The sequence below is a fragment of the Panulirus ornatus genome, chromosome 10 (genome assembly GCF_036320965.1).
Source record: "Panulirus ornatus isolate Po-2019 chromosome 10, ASM3632096v1, whole genome shotgun sequence".
Lineage (NCBI taxonomy): Eukaryota > Metazoa > Arthropoda > Malacostraca > Decapoda > Palinuridae > Panulirus > Panulirus ornatus.
The window spans coordinates 4,747,254-4,763,937 of NC_092233.1; the positions used below are offsets into that span (position 1 = coordinate 4,747,254).

General features: G+C 38.6%; 1 protein-coding gene across 10 annotated transcripts in view; it reads left to right on the forward strand.

Moving 5' to 3' along the window:
* The window catches only part of LOC139750735 (uncharacterized), a 29,077-nt gene that overhangs the window by 764 nt on the left and 11,629 nt on the right, over positions 1-16,684 (forward strand). For all 10 annotated transcript variants that reach the window (XM_071665422.1, XM_071665421.1, XM_071665425.1 and 7 more), the window contains exons 2-7: positions 161-287; positions 5,616-5,724; positions 6,705-6,830; positions 9,880-9,977; positions 14,750-14,840; positions 15,084-15,273. In XM_071665422.1, coding sequence (XP_071521523.1) covers positions 161-287; positions 5,616-5,724; positions 6,705-6,830; positions 9,880-9,977; positions 14,750-14,840; positions 15,084-15,273 — 741 coding nt within the window. The remainder of the gene's footprint in view (positions 1-160; positions 288-5,615; positions 5,725-6,704; positions 6,831-9,879; positions 9,978-14,749; positions 14,841-15,083; positions 15,274-16,684) is intronic.

Consider the following 16,684-nt stretch of genomic DNA (forward strand, 5'->3'; position numbering starts at 1 on the left):
AGAGCTATATTTAAGTAAATAAAGTCTGTAAGAAATGAATGTGCATTGTCAATATATTTATCACTGATATAAGTTGCAGATGATCATGTTCCATTATCTTACTCGTAGTAAGACTGGTAGGATCTTCTGTTTTGCATTCTTAAAATGCTTGTTTTGATAGGTGGCTGGAAGAAACTTCAGCGCAGTGACCACAGACTTGGTGCCTATGAACCAGAGGCTGGTATGCAGTCAGGGAACGAAGTCAAGGGGAGGGTGCCTGCTGCTTTAGTGCATCCTTTTCCACTAGGGTATGTTGTTTCTCTCTCGGACTCGTATGTATATTATATTTTACGTTTATTTATATTATACTTTGTCGCTGTCTCCTGCATTAACGAGGTAGCGCAAGGAAACAGACGAAAGAATGGCCCAACCCACCCACATGTATATACATACACGTCCACACACACATATATACATACCTATTCATCTCAATGTATACATATATATACACACATAGACATATATATTTTTTTTTTTTTTTTTTTATACTTTGTCGCTGTCTCCCGCGTTTGCGAGGTAGCGCAAGGAAACAGACGAAAGAAATGGCCCAACCCCCCCCCCCCATACACATGTACATACACACGTCCACACACGCAAATATACATACCTACACAGCTTTCCATGGTTTACCCCAGACGCTTCACATGCCTTGCTTCAATCCACTGACAGCATGTCAACCCCTGTATACCACATGACTCCAATTCACTCTATTTCTTGCCCTCCTTTCACCCTCCTGCATGTTCAGGCCCCGATCACACAAAATCTTTTTCACTCCATCTTTCCACCTCCAATTTGGTCTCCCTCTTCTCCTCGTTCCCTCCACCTCCGACACATATATCCTCTTGGTCAATCTCTCCTCACTCATTCTCTCCATGTGCCCAAACCATTTCAAAACACCCTCTTCTGCTCTCTCAACCACGCTCTTTTTATTTCCACACATCTCTCTTACCCTTACGTTACTTACTCGATCAAACCACCTCACACCACACATTGTCCTCAAACATCTCATTTCCAGCACATCCATCCTCCTGCGCACATCTCTATCCATAGCCCACGCCTCGCAACCATACAACATTGTTGGAACCACTATTCCCTCAAACATACCCATTTTTGCTTTCCGAGATAGTGTTCTCGACTTCCACACATTTTTCAAGGCTCCCAAAATTTTCGCCCCCTCCCCCACCCTATGATCCACTTCCGCTTCCATGGTTCCATCCGCTGACAGATCCACTCCCAGATATCTAAAACACTTCAATTCCTCCAGTTTTTCTCCATTCAAACTCACCTCCCAATTGACTTGACCCTCAGCCCTACTGTACCTAATAACCTTGCTCTTATTCACATTTACTCTTAACTTTCTTCTTCCACACACTTTACCAAACTCCGTCACCAGCTTCTGCAGTTTCTCACATGAATCCGCCACCAGCGCTGTATCATCAGCGAACAACAACTGACTCACTTCCCAAGCTCTCTCATCCCCAACAGACTTCATACTTGCCCCTCTTTCCAAGACTCTTGCATTTACCTCCCTAACAACCCCATCCATAAACAAATTAAACAACCATGGAGACATCACACACCCCTGCCGCAAACCTACATTCACTGAGAACCAATCACTTTCCTCTCTTCCTACACGTACACATGCCTTACATCCTCGATAAAAACTTTTCACTGCTTCTAACAACTTGCCTCCCACACCAAATATTCTTAATACCTTCCACAGAGCATCTCTATCAACTCTATCATATGCCTTCTCCAGATCCATAAATGCTACATACAAATCCATTTGCTTTTCTAAGTATTTCTCACATACATTCTTCAAAGCAAACACCTGATCCACACATCCTCTACCACTTCTGAAACCACACTGCTCTTCCCCAATCTGATGCTCTGTACATGCCTTCACCCTCTCAATCAATACCCTCCCATATAATTTACCAGGAATACTCAACAAACTTATACCTCTGTAATTTGAGCACTCACTCTTATCCCCTTTGCCTTTGTACAATGGCACTATGCACGCATTCCGCCAATCCTCAGGCACCTCACCATGAGTCATACATACATTAAATAACCTTACCAACCAGTCAACAATACAGTCACCTCCTTTTTTAATAAATTCCACTGCAATACCATCCAAACCTGCTGCCTTGCCGGCTTTCATCTTCCGCAAAGCTTTTACTACCTCTTCTCTGTTTACCAAATCATTTTCCCTAACCCTCTCACTTTGCACACCACCTCGACCCAAACACCCTATATCTGCCACTCTGTCATCAGACACATTCAACAAACCTTCAAAATACTCATTCCATCTCCTTCTCACATCACCACTACTTGTTATCACCTCCCCATTTACGCCCTTCACTGAAGTTCCCATTTGCTCCCTTGTCTTACGCACCCTATTTACCTCCTTCCAGAACATCTTTTTATTCTCCCTAAAATTTACTGATAGTCTCTCACCCCAACTCTCATTTGCCCTTTTTTTCACCTCTTGCACCTTTCTCTTGACCTCCTGTCTCTTTCTTTTATACTTCTCCCACTCAATTGCATTTTTTCCCTGCAAAAATCGTCCAAATGCCTCTCTCTTCTCTTTCACTAATACTCTTACTTCTTCATCCCACCACTCACTACCCTTTCTAAACAGCCCACCTCCCACTCTTCTCATATATATATATTATATATATATATTATATATATATATATATATATATATATATATATATATATATATATATATTATCCCTGGGGATAGGGGAGAAAGAATACTTCCCACGTATTCCCTGCGTGTCGTAGAAGGCGACTAAAAGGGGAGGGAGCGGGGGGCTGGAAATCCTCCCTTCTCATTATTTTTTTTTTTTAATTTTTCCAAAAGAAGGAACAGAGAAGGGGGCCAGGTGAGGATATTCCCTCAAAGGCCCAGTTCTCTGTTCTTAACGCTACCTCGCTAACGCGGGAAATGGTGAATAGTTTGAAAGAAAGAAGATACATATATATATATAAATATATATATATATATATATATATATATATATATATATATATATATATATATATATATATATATACCCATTTTTGCTTTCCGAGATAATGTTCTCGCCTTCCACACATTTTTCAGCGATCCCAGAACTTTCGCCCCCTCCCCCACCTTATGACTCACTTCTGCTTCCTTGGTTCCTTCTGCTGCCAAATCCACTCCCAGATATCTAAAACACTTCACTTCCTCCAGTTTTTCTCCATTCAAACTTACCTCCCAATTGACTTGTCCCTCAACCCTACTGTACCTAATAACCTTGCTCTTATTCACATTTACTCTCAGCTTTCTTCTTTCACACACTTTACCAAACTCAGTCACCATCTTCTGCAGTTTCTCACCTGAATCAGCCACCAGTGCTGTATCATCAGCGAACAACAACTTGCTCACTTCCCAAGCTCTCTCATCCACAACAGACTGCATACTTACCCCTCTTTCCAAAACTCTTGCATTCACCTCCCTAACAACCCCATCCATAAACAAATTAAACAACCATGGAGACATCACACACCCCTGCAGCAAACTGACATTCACTGAGAACCAATCACTTTCCTTTCTTCCTACTCATACACATGCCTTACATCCTCGATAAAAGCTTTTCACTGCTTCTAACAACTTGCCTCCCGCACCATATATTCTTAATACCTTCCACAGAGCATCTCTATCAACTCTGTCATATGCCTTCTCCAGATCCATAAATGCTTCATACAAATCCATTTGCTTATCTAAGTATTTCTTGCATACATTCTTCAAAGCCAACACCTGATCCACACATCCTATACCACTTCAGAAACCACACTGCTCTTCCCCAATCTGATGCTCTGTACATGCTTTCACCCTCTCAATCAATACCCTCCCATATAATTTACTAGGAATACTCAACAAACGTGTACCTCTGTAATTTGAGCACTCACTTTTATCCCCTTTGCCTTTGTATGATGGCACTATGCAAGCATTCCGCCAATCCTCAGGCACCTCGCCATGAGTCATACATACATTAGATAACCTTACCAACGAGTCAACAACACAGTCACCCCCTGTTTTAATAAATTCCACTGCAATACCATCCAAACCCGCTGCCTTGCCGGCTTTCATCTTACGCAAAGCTTTTACTACCTATTCTCTGTTTACCAAATCATTCTCCCTAACCCTCTCTCTTTGCACACCACCTCGACCAAAACACCCGGTATCTGCCACTCTATCATCAAACACATTCAACAAACCTTCAAAATACTCACTCCATCTCCTTCTCACATCACCACTACTTGTTATCATCTCCCCATTAGCCCCCTTCACTGATGTTCCCATTTGTTCCCTTGTCTTGTGCACTTTATTTACCTCCTTCCAAAACATCTTTTTATTCTCCCTAAAATTTAATGATACTCTCTCACCCCAACTCTCATTTGCCCTCTTTTTCACCACTTGCACCTTTTCTTGACCTCCTGCCTCTTTCTTTTATATATCTCCCAGTCATTTGCATTTTTTCCCTGCAAAAATTGTCCAGATGCCTCTCTTCTCTTTCACTAATAATCTTACTTCATCCCACCACTCACTACCCTTTCTAATCTGCCCACCTCCCACACTTCCCATGCCACAAGCATCTTTTGCGCAAGCTATCAATGTTTCCCTAAATACATCCCATTCCTCCCTCACTCCCCTTACATCCTTTGTTCTCTCCTTTTTCCATTCTGTTCTCAGTGTCTCCTGGTACTTCTTCACACAAGTCTCCTTCCCAAGCTCACTTACTCTTACCACTTTCTTCATCCCAACATTCTCTCTTATCTGAAAACCTATACAAATCTTCACCTTCACCTCCACAAGATAATGATCAGACATCCCTCCAGTTGCACCTCTCTGCACATTAACATCCAAAAGTCTGTCTTTCATGCGTCTGTCAATTAACACGTAATCCAATAATGCTCTGGCCATCACTCCTACTTTCATGCATATACTTATGTATATCTCTCTTTTTAAACCCGGTATTCCCAATCTCGTACATATACATACACATCAACATATACAAATGCATACACATACACACTTGCGTATATACACATGCACATATTCATACTTGCTTGCCTTCAGTCTATTACTGGCACCACCCTGCCCCACAGGAAACCTTATCTCTGAAGCAGGGGGTAGCCCACAATTAGTTCTTCTGACAACACTCTTAGTAACTAGGATTTTACATTCCTTGTTTTCTACTTATGTAAGGACTTTTGTTTTTTAAGTGGCTGTTTGTGTTTTTAAGTCATTGATTTAGTGAGTTGATTCATTCTGGATGTGGTGCACCCAGGGAACATCAATCCTGGAGAGTTTTGTGTCCTATTGTCAGTGCTGATGCTGCCATGGAGAACATATTATTTTTATCCCATGTACTAATATACTGTTGTTTTCCTTGTATGAAGAAGCACCAGATTTAGTATATTTCATGTACGATTTCACTAATTTCTTGACATATTCCAAATATTGTGCGTAGATCAGGTGGAAAAATATTTTGTTGTAAACAATATGTTGTTGATAAAGGGGGAAAGTATGTTTGCAGAGAAAGAGCTGATGTGATGGAAAAGGAGAATTCACTTCCAAGCTTCATACATAGGCCACATCATCATGATGCAACAAATTTACCATCTCCATACCTTCTCAGTCTACAGGTATGTTCCATTTGTATTGTCAGTGCTCAGTCCCTTATGTACCTTAGAGAGCAGAATAGGAGATTGCTTTATGCAAAAAATACATAAAACTGATTTCTCTTTTTTTCTATCTCTCTTTCAAATATGAACAATATTTAGGTAAATTTGGTGGCTTTTGTTAGATTCCATAAAAGGAAATTGTGATGAATAGGTAAACTAACCAGTCTAAGTGGACAATAGGAAAGATGTCCTCTTGACATGAATATGTACTCCATGATTATTATATGGACAGGAAGCTTTTTATTGGTTAGTTATGAACTGTTAGAATTTGCTTGCATGTATTACCATGGATTATTATGACAGTCTAACTTGATAGTTAAGCTTTGCATGAAGTATGAGAAATGAGCTCTTGCAAGGGAACTGGTCTATATTTCATTTTAGCTCGTAGGGATGTATGTAAATGAAATGTAAGGCTTTAGGCATTTCATCCTCCCCATGTAACTGGAAAAGGAATTGGTAATGATAGACTGTGGTAACATGAACAGCAGACAAAAATGGAGATTCAAGTTCAATCCATTGACAGCACGTCAACCCCAGTATACCACATTGTTCCAATTCCAAATGTACATCCAAAATGCTTTAGTTAATCAGCAATGTTTCTTCTCATAAGTGCTCTACAATCTAAAAAGTTGACAAATGTTTAGGGCAAAGTATAAAGGCGTGCATGCTTTCATTTTATTATTATTATTATTTTGTTTTGTCACTGTCTCCCACGTTTGCGAGGTAGCGCATGCTTTCATAATGTAATATAATTTCAAGAAAATTGACTGATACTACAATAAATACAGTTCAGAAACTACAGGTATTGAATCCCAGATGGAAAATTCTCTCCTTAAGTAACAATTTGCGGTTTCAAGGCAGTAAGATTTATGTAGTTGTTTTGCTTGGAGGCACTTGAAAGTTGTGAATATTTCGGTTATTTTTAAAAAATAAATTTTCAGACACCTTCACCTTCAACTCCTGTATCCAGGGTAAGGAGTCCTCCATCTGTTACTGTCAACTTTGATCATGTACTTCATTGCTCGCCAAATAGTCATGACATTGAGTTGAAGAGTCTGCATTATCAGGTAAGGCTATATATAGTTGGTTTTTATACTTGTTCATGAAAAGTAAAATATGTAAATTGGGTCTTGCAAGTTTGCTCTAAAAATATGTTCAGTAGCATTGAATATGAGATTTGAGAAGAGGAAAGATATTAAAGTCTGATTGAAGAGGTTTAAAGTTACAAGTCCTTTGTATGAATGGCACTTAAGGATGGAGACAACTTGGAAATTTTCTGGCAGTAATAAAAATGTGTGTGTGTGTGTATGGGAAGAAGGGTGCAAAAGTAATTTTGTTGCATGTAAGGATTAGGAACCCCAATTCTGTAGGTATATCACCACAAATGGCGTATATGACCATGGATGACAAGATTTACCTGCAATCTCTTGTTGCAAGTTTTAGGGTAAGTGAAACATAAGAGAATGATTATAAATATTAGAAACCTATGTGTTGAGATACCAAGGGAGATTGAGTGAAAATGAAATGGATTGAGAGTAGAAGAAACCAGGGGAAAGGAAGAATGATAGGAATCCACTGTTTAGATGGGTGGATGAAGAGTATGACATGCAGTTGGGATGTGAAAATAGAGAAGGTTAAGGGTCCATTATGGAGAGAACTAGCAAGAATTTTATGATATGGTTGATAGATTTTAGGAAGAACAATACATAGGTATGGAGTCGAAGAAAAAATAACAATCGACTAGAATATGGTTGGTATGTTTCTTATCGGAAAGTAAGAGATGATTAGTGTTCATATGAGGTCTATGAGAGGGATGAATGAGATCTTGTCAGGTTATGTGATAATACTATTTATGTTGCATTTATTTAAGTTGTCTTGAACTAGATATGCGAATGAAAATGAGAGATGAAAGAAAAGCTGAGGAGGATGTATAAAGGGATGTGGCATCATAGAAATAGGTTGCGGAATGAAAAGGAACATCATGGTGGAATGAAAGTTTAAGAATGTGGGTTGAAGAGATGTTAGTTTGGAGAAAGGTAAATCTTCCAGAAAAAGTGATGAATAAAGGATAAGAGTGTTCAAATATATGCCTAAATAAGAGTAGAGACGTAAATTTTGAAAATGAATAAATTGGTGAAAAAGTGTGAATAAAAGGAATGCAAGTTATGACTTCAGAAGGAGGAATACAAAAGTGAAAGAGAATGACAACCTATTTTTGAGGGAATTCAGTCGTGAAAATTGAGGATATACTAAACAAGTCTAGGATAGTGCTTTTCATGTGAAATGAAAGTTTTAGAGACTAAGAGTAACTTAGAAGTGATTACGATGATAGTATTGCATCAAGAAAGTATAATGTCACCATGGTTAAATGTTATGAAGCATTATGTGAGATGAAAGGTAGGTGGAGTGATAGTGATGCACTTGAGTCATGTTTGATTGGAATGAAAGTTACCACAGTTTTTTCATGCTCTTGTTGCTGTTCAGTCAGCTGGATTGGAGACTTTTGATAGGTCACTTCAGTGAAATGCGTCAAAGGAGGATGTTCAAAGTAAATGAAAGGAAACACATGATTCTTATTTTTTAACAGAGAAAAGCTATCATAGTGCAATAACAGCTTGATTAGAGAATCAAAGGTTATTGATAAGCTGAAGTATTTGGAAATCTTGATCAATAGGGATGGTACTGAGAAAGCTAATTAGAAAATAGTATCAAGGGGTAGAAAAATTTCAGGTATACTGAAAGCATGCATGATTGAGCATTCTTCCCAGTTCTTATGTGTGAATGCAAGATATTTGTTTTTCTAGGTTGGGATATTTTCAGATTAAGAGCAATAGAGTTGGAAAACTTGTGCAGTTTTAGAGTTTACCTCCTTCAAATCTAGACACTACATTACATCCAAAACTTGTGCAGTTTTAGAGTTTACCATTCCAAATCTAGACACTACATTACATCCAGACTCTTTAAATGCTTGCCAGTGTCCAGGTTACAAAAGAAAGAAATAGGACCAATCTGGTCTGTGGACATTTTATATTTTTAATGTAATTAATGGTGAATTTTTTTTCACCCAGACCCACAACATTACCCAGAATTAGGCCACATAGTCTGAGCCTAGAAAGATATAATTTTTCTCCCCAAACCCAGAATGCCTCCCAATCTTGAAACCCTTGCATGCCAGTTAGTTTAGGTTTGGGAAGATACACAGCATAGTTTAAACTATAAGGAAAAGAGGTAATATACATAAGAGATGGGCAAATATAATGAGTTGATTAAATCAAGAGGCTTTTCTTATGAGGATCTCAAAGTAGTGTTTTTTGATTATGTGCAATAGAGCTATTTTGTGTGTATATGGAAATGACAGTCTAACTTGATAGTTAAGCTTTGCATGAAGCATGAGAAATGAGCTCTTGCAAGGGAACTGAAGTCTATATTTCATTTCAGCTCGTAAGGATATATGTAAATGAAATGTAAGGCTTTAGGCATTTCATCCTCCCCATGTAACTGGAAACGGAATTGGTAATGATAGACTGTGGTAACATGAACAGCAGACAAAAATGGAGATTCAAGTTGCAAATCATGTATCCATGAAATTTTATTTTGGCCCACCATTATTTGTAGTGTGAAAGGTATTCAGGATTGGTTAAATCACAAATACTGTACTGTAATAGGGAAATGTTTGGAAAACTAGACATATTAAGTTGTACACTTTTGTATTGAAAGAGAAATGGGCAAGTTTTTAGAATTTAATTGACATATATTGGGGAAGCATTGCATGTATTAGAACAAAGGTAGCAAATAGTTAGTGAGCATTCAAAGTTATTTTTCCAAGATGATGGGGAGATGTGGGATTCAGAGACGGGATAGGAAGGAAATTTGAAAATGCTAGAAATTTTGATAAGGTAAGTCTCAGAAAGAATTGCACTGTACTAAAATAGTGATATGAGTAAAATGAGTGTGTGTAGATTAGGGTCAAACCTAGAGATATAAAGTAAGAGGTCATGCATTTGCTAAAGGAGAAAGTGTGGGAAAAAGCATATAGGAAATAGAGAAATTATTACATTTTCATGTTTTTATTTTGAAGTGAAGTTTTTTCACTGTTTCTTTCTCTCACTGTCTTAGGTGCAAGAAATCAAGAATAAGCTAACCACTGATGTCACAGGAAGTTCAGAGTACCAGCAGTTACTCTCTGAAAAGTTACATTTGGAAGAGACATTGGGGTTTGTACAGTAACATTGTCATAATAGGTGTTCCAGTAAGATAGAGATTGATGTATGTGTTTGTTTGAGTGTTTGATTGCTTTTTGTATTGTAAGGTAATAGCCTTTCACTTGTGGATCCCACCTGTTGAACTTTCTCCTCTTACAGATTTTTAAACTTTTGTATGCTGTCTACATTCACAGTTTCATTTTCCTGTTTATTCCATTCATCTGCAACTCATATAGTATAAAAGTTTTTCTCTACATTTTTTCACAAACTTCTTTCAAAATTTCATTTTTTAACATCTGTTTGTTCTGTCCTTGCATCTTTCACTGTCACTGACCCTCCTGATACCCAGGCAGATAGTACTAGTAATATGCCTCCCTGATCTTTGACTGCCAACCATCTACTACCTACCAAAGCATTGTTTATCAAGTTCATTCTTAAATGTATCTGTAGTGCTGCGTTCAATCACTCTTCTTGGTAAATCGTTCCATATGTTGACATCCTGTTGAAGAAATAGTACTTTGCCTCTTTCACTGTAAATCTTTTACCCAGGAGATTGTATCCATTTCTATGAGTAGAATCGGATGACTGAAGTCCTGGGTAATTTGATGGATCAAGAAGGAGCAGCAAAGACAATTCTAGCAATTCCTGGTTGTTTTGCAAATTTTAGGAAAGTCTACAATTACCATAAAATGACAGGTGAGGCTGCTTTTGTTGGTGGTGATTTACTGAAAATTTCTTGGGAACTCTTGAACCATCATCGAGGAAGGCAATTAATCTCCAAAACAGATTTTTATCACCGACAAAACCAGATTATTGTGGAGGAGAATGCCTTTGAGAATGTATATTTCCTTTGAAGAGAAGACTACACTCTGATTCAGCACTGACAAGGATTGCCCCAATCTGCTTGAACAGGGCAGCTGTGAAGGTGCCTCCAAGCTTAATCTATTAATGGTCTACTGTTCAAAAAATCTCAGGGTTCTTAATGGATACAAGAAGCAGTTTTTGCTTGTTTGTTATTATTTAATCTGAGGAGGTAGATAACAGGTAGAGTTTTCTGTGATTATTTTGCTGCAAAGCTCCATATAGAGCTGAAGGAATACTGTGCGAAGGGGATTATGTTTGAAGATTTTCCATGTCATTACTGCCCCAGACTATCCACCTTCACCACAGGACCTTAGTGAGAACATTACAGTGGTCTTTCTTACACCCAACACTACATAACTAAACATGCAGCCAATGGACCCAGGGGTGATGTCTACTCTCAAGGCATACTGTTTATGGAGAATATTTGCAAAGCTCTTAAGGCTACAGAGAATGACAAAATGACTGTGAAGTAAGTCTAGAAGTCCTTCACAGTCAGGGATGCCATCATGATCACTGTTGAGGCCTGGGAGGAAATCACCATTGTTTGTGTGAATGGAGTGTAACAGAAGCTTTGCCCTCATTTTCTTTATGAATTTCGGAGTTGTGGTGTTGACACCATAGTATCAAAAATGCATGCACGCATTGTGGAAATAGGGAAAAATGTCTGCTTGTTTGAGGATGATGGATGTGCAGGAGTTGATAGAATTGCATATTGAATGAAGATCTTCATTAGTTGAGGAAGAAACACCAAGAGGAGGTTGTAGCAGAAGAAAGGGAGGTTGAGCAATTGCATTCTCCTACTAGCAGGAGCTTTACTGAAGCATTTCACTGTAATTGACAGAGACCCAATCAGAAAGCACTTCAGAGGTGATCCAAAATGTTCTAGCTGATATCAGGTGCTGTAAAAAAGGACGCTTAATGAGGAAGACTGAATAAAAAGGACACTCATAATGAGGACTAGCTGTCGACATCTAACAACAAATAGCTGAACCTGCTTGACAATCACCACCACTTTCAGCAGCTACATCTGACTTGGATTACTTCCTTCCCCAGTAACTCCACTCTCCTCCTTTCTATCCATCAGCACCAGCAGGAATTCATGAACAGCAGTAAACGTAAGTGTTGGAATTTTTATGTTCTGTTTTTATGAACAGAATTCATTGTACGGTATGCATATTATAGTATGTCTTTAAGATTATAGTATTTCTTTAAAAAAGGAACACTAGGAGGAGGTGGTAGCAGGAGAATGGGAGGTTGTTCAAGCACTTTCTCTCACAAGCATTTCACTGCAGTGACCTTGCTCTCACTATATTTGACATAGATGACCCAAACACAGAAAGCATTTCTAAAGTGGCCCAAAATGTACTAGCTATAAAAAATCCACCATAAGAAGACAATAAAGGCTAAACTGAAAACACCAGATTTTGTTAAAAAGGACACTCATTAGGAGAACAGCCATCAGTACCTAGCGACATAATAGCTGAACTCGCTTGACAGTCACCACCACCTTCGGCAGCTACATTGGACTCAGATTGGTCCTTACCCCAGTAACACCTCCACTTGCCTTCTTCCTCTCCATCAGCACAAGGAAGGAATTCAGGGACAGCAGTAAACGTGTTGGAATTGTTATTTTCCGTTTTTATTGATAGAATTCATTGTATAGTGTGTCTATTTAAGTATTTTACATTTCTTTGTTTGTGTTACTGTGGTTTTTCACTTTTATAGTATTCAATACCATTTTATTGATAAGGGAACTCCCTGCTTCCATTAATTATTATATTTGAGTTATGCATTTTTGATTTATATGACCATTTTCAAGAATGTAATTATCGAATATATCGAGAGGTGCCTATGATCAACTTGGGAAACAGAGGGAATGTTCATGGTTGGCATTCTTGTCATTAAAGAATGCTGCAACTGTTTCTGGGCAATACAGTGTTTTTGGTAACCCATTGGTTGTGCAGTAGTTGCCATAGTTAAGTGAGCAAGACCTCACGTCTTAGCTATAATCATGAGATACTGGCTGTCACTGAGCCTCCTAAGTACTTTTTTCTCATCCAAAGTGTCAGCTTTACTCCCAGTATTCCAAAAGTAACACTTATTGTGGATATATTGAAATGTCTGCCCTTGATTCAGAGGCCTGATAAACTGCTACAAACTGAGGAAAGGGCAGCCAGTCATTGGAACCTTCTTTTTGTTTGCAGACTGACTATTGGATGATGTGATATTGATTAAGGCTATTTTGCCAGTGGATGGGATACAAGTCTAGAATTCTTAAGTACAGGTACACCAACGATTTTCTGGCACTCTTGGTTCCAAAGCCTTGTCGGATTAACCATTTTCCCAGACCAGCCATGGTCACGTAATAATAATTCATCAACACACCTCTAACCCACTAATTATACATCTCCCATGTGTCTTAAGTATACCATGGACTGCTAGAAATTTAAATTAAACAAATATTAAATGTTTGAATACCCTAAGATGGTAAGTCTGTGCTTAGATTGTTTGAATCTTGTGGAGTCTTCTTCGCCTTCTGTTGTAGTGTTTTCCTAGGTGTGCATCGCCAGAATAATACAGTTTCATCTGCATTATACACCTGCTCAGGACTGAGGTGCTTGTCAGCTACAAGTTTCTCAAATTTGTCTACGTAGTCGGCAGCTCCTTTGTGGTTTGCAGACTGCTTTTCTCCGCACACTTTATTCCTGGAAATTCCATGACACTTCTTGAATCTTTGAAGCCGTCCTTCACTGTAATCACGCTCGTGTTGTAATTTGAGTTCTTTAGGGAACAACTTATCCAGGTCCATTATCATGCTACCTGAGAGGTCCACTCCATCAGTCCGATGCTGTCAAAACAATTCCATCATCACTCACTTTTGCACAGTACTCTTACCATCTTTCATAGTTTTTCTAATCGTCAGTTGCTTCTTGGAATCGCTGTCTGCATAGAATTTCAATATTTCCTCCCTTTGCTTCTTTATATCATTAACAGTTGAACCAATACTGTAGATGTCGCACAGCTTATGCATCGAAACACCACGGTCCATTTTTTCAACAATTCTACTTTATCTTGGATCGATATGGACTGATGTTTACGTTTGACACCATGACTGACACTGTGTCATAGAAGCTATAGCTAGGGTTAAATTTAAGCAAAATAACCTAAGAAAATTAAAAAATTTTTTGTGGATGGGGCCTAACCAAAAAGGGGGAAAAAGGGGAAAGGGAATTAAATAAAGCAAAACCCCGGGGAGGGATCTGTGGGGGGCCCAGTAAACGTCTGGGGGCCAAAGGAAATTTAAGGTTATACGTTTTTTGGCGGGAAAAAAGGAGGGGGGGGGTTGGGGAAATTTCTTTTTTCCCTTTCCCTTGAAAAACCAAAAAATTAAAATTAAAAAAAAAAATTTTTATTTTACATTGAAAATATGAATTAATGCAGATGCTGCAATTGAGGTGGTATATGTGTCGTTATCAGTGTCTGTAACATAATACTCAAATGTCTTAACTGAGAAACATCACTATATGAGCTGTTACTGTAAGAGGGCTAGGTGTTATTTGAATGGAGTAAGCATAAGTTGAATGAAGAAAGACTCCAGATTTAAAGACAGTATTGTGCGAGATGTAAGTAAGGATAGGGAGAAAGTCAATGTACGTACAGTTATCTGTGCACTTTTCGGGTGTTTAGTGGGAAGCCACAAATTAAATAAGGTAGAAAAATATTTTGATGGGCTGTTATCCATTGTGGTGGTAGGCATGTTACTATAATGTTTGCATAGCCCAATTCTCTGACATTGGCTTGAACTCTCTTGCGTGTATTAATGCATATAACACGGTACTAGGTCCACAAATTTTTCCCTTTAGGCTGCTGCATGATTCTTGCATTAATTTGGGTCATGATACACATTATTACATTTACAGGTCCACAGAATATGCATTGCAACAACTTAGAACAGCTTACAATGATTTAAAGAAAAGTACAACTGCTTCAGAAAAAGAATTTTCACATGAGGTGTGTTTTATTAGAATTGTTTCCATGCACAATTTGATTAAATTGGAAGGCTAATTAGAGCAGGATGAGGAATTAAGAGAACATGGTGTGGCTTTCACGAAGCTAAGACATGGCTAATGTTGATAATTAAAAGCATAATTTGGAAATGAAGTCCTAATCAAGAGCTAGATGTTTTAGAAAATTATGATTTTATAGTATATGCATAGTGTAATCCTTCTATAATTAAAAGTAATTTTGTTTCAGTTGGGCAGCTTACAAGAAAAACACCGGCTTCTTGGTGAAAAGTACAGTGCAGCATCAGATCAGTTAATGAAACTGAAAGAGTACCTTAGAGACCTACCCACACTCAATGAGCACCAGCAACTTCAGCAAGAAATAGCCCAGAAGTCTGCCCAGATCTCTCATCTCAGTAGCAAAGTTGATCATTGTTCTCGTACGTTATCATACTTGATGTAATGAGCAATTGAAACCCTCTCCTTCTAGTATTTTGGTTTCTGAAAGAGGAAACAGAGGAAGGAGCCAGGCAGGGTGAGCTCATCCTCCTTGAAGGCTCGGACTGGGGTGTCTAAATGTGTGTGGATGTAACCAAGATTAGAAGAGAGGAGCAATAGGTAGTATGTTTGAGGGAAGAAATCTAGATGTTCTGGTCCTTTGTGAAACATAGCTCAGGGGTAAGGGGGAAGATGTGCTTGTAAATATCTTAGGTGTAAAGTCAGGGGTTGGTGAGAGGGCATGAGCCAAGGAAATGATAGCATTGCTCTTGAAGCAAAGAGCTGTAGGAATGTGTAATAGCATAATGAAGTAAATTCTAGAATAATTTGTGTTAAAATGAAAATGGATGGTGATTACAAGTGCTTATGAACCTGTCCATGAGAAGAAAGATCATGAGAGGGAACTCTTCTAGAAGTGGCTTAGATAGTGTGTCAGTAGTATGGACAGGTAATGATTAATAGGGTGATTAAAAGCAGAGTGTCATTTTTGGGGAGAAGCAATGTGGTTTCAGGAGTTGTAGAGAATCAGTTATTTGCTTTGAAAAATGTGTGAGAGTATTGTTTAGAGAAGCAAATGGATTTGTATATGGTATTATGGATCGGAGAAAGTATATGATAGGCTTGATAGAGATGCATTGTTGAAAGTGCTACAGGTGTATGGTGTATGAGAAAAGCTATTAGAAGCAGTGAGGAGTTTTTATCAAGAAAGTAAGACTTGTGTGGATGGGTAAGAGATGGGCTAGTGGTTCCAGATGAAAGTGGGTCTATGGTAGGATGGGTGTGGCTTGTGTTGATGGGTAGACAAAATGGCGAATGGTCTCATGTGAAAATGGGTCTATGGCAGGGTTGTGTGATGTCACCATGGCTGTATAGTCTGTTTATGGATGGGTTGGCAAGGGAGGAGAATTAAGGTCTTGGAGAGAGGAGCTGGTATGCAGTCCCTGGGGATTTTTTTGGGGGGTGGGGGGGGGGGGTCCCTGGGAGGAGAGTCACTTGTTCTGATAGTACAGCACTGATTGCATATTACAGTGAGAAACTGCGAAGTTGATTTCTGAGTTTGGGAGAATATTTTAAAACAAAGTTGAGAGTAAATTTGAATAAAAGCAAGGTGATTAGTTTTTTCATTAAAAAGACAGAAGTTTTTTTTGGATTGTTAGTTTGAATTGAGAATACTTGGAAGATGTGAAGTTTATTAGATACCTGCAAGTGGATATGGCAACGAATGGAACTTTGGGCCCAAGCTGAAGTAAGCCCAGTTGGAGATGAGGGGGCAAAAGGCATTGGGTGCATTGAGAAATGTGTGGAAAAGGAAGTCATTGTCTGTAAGGGCAAAAATGGGTATGTTGCAGGGTA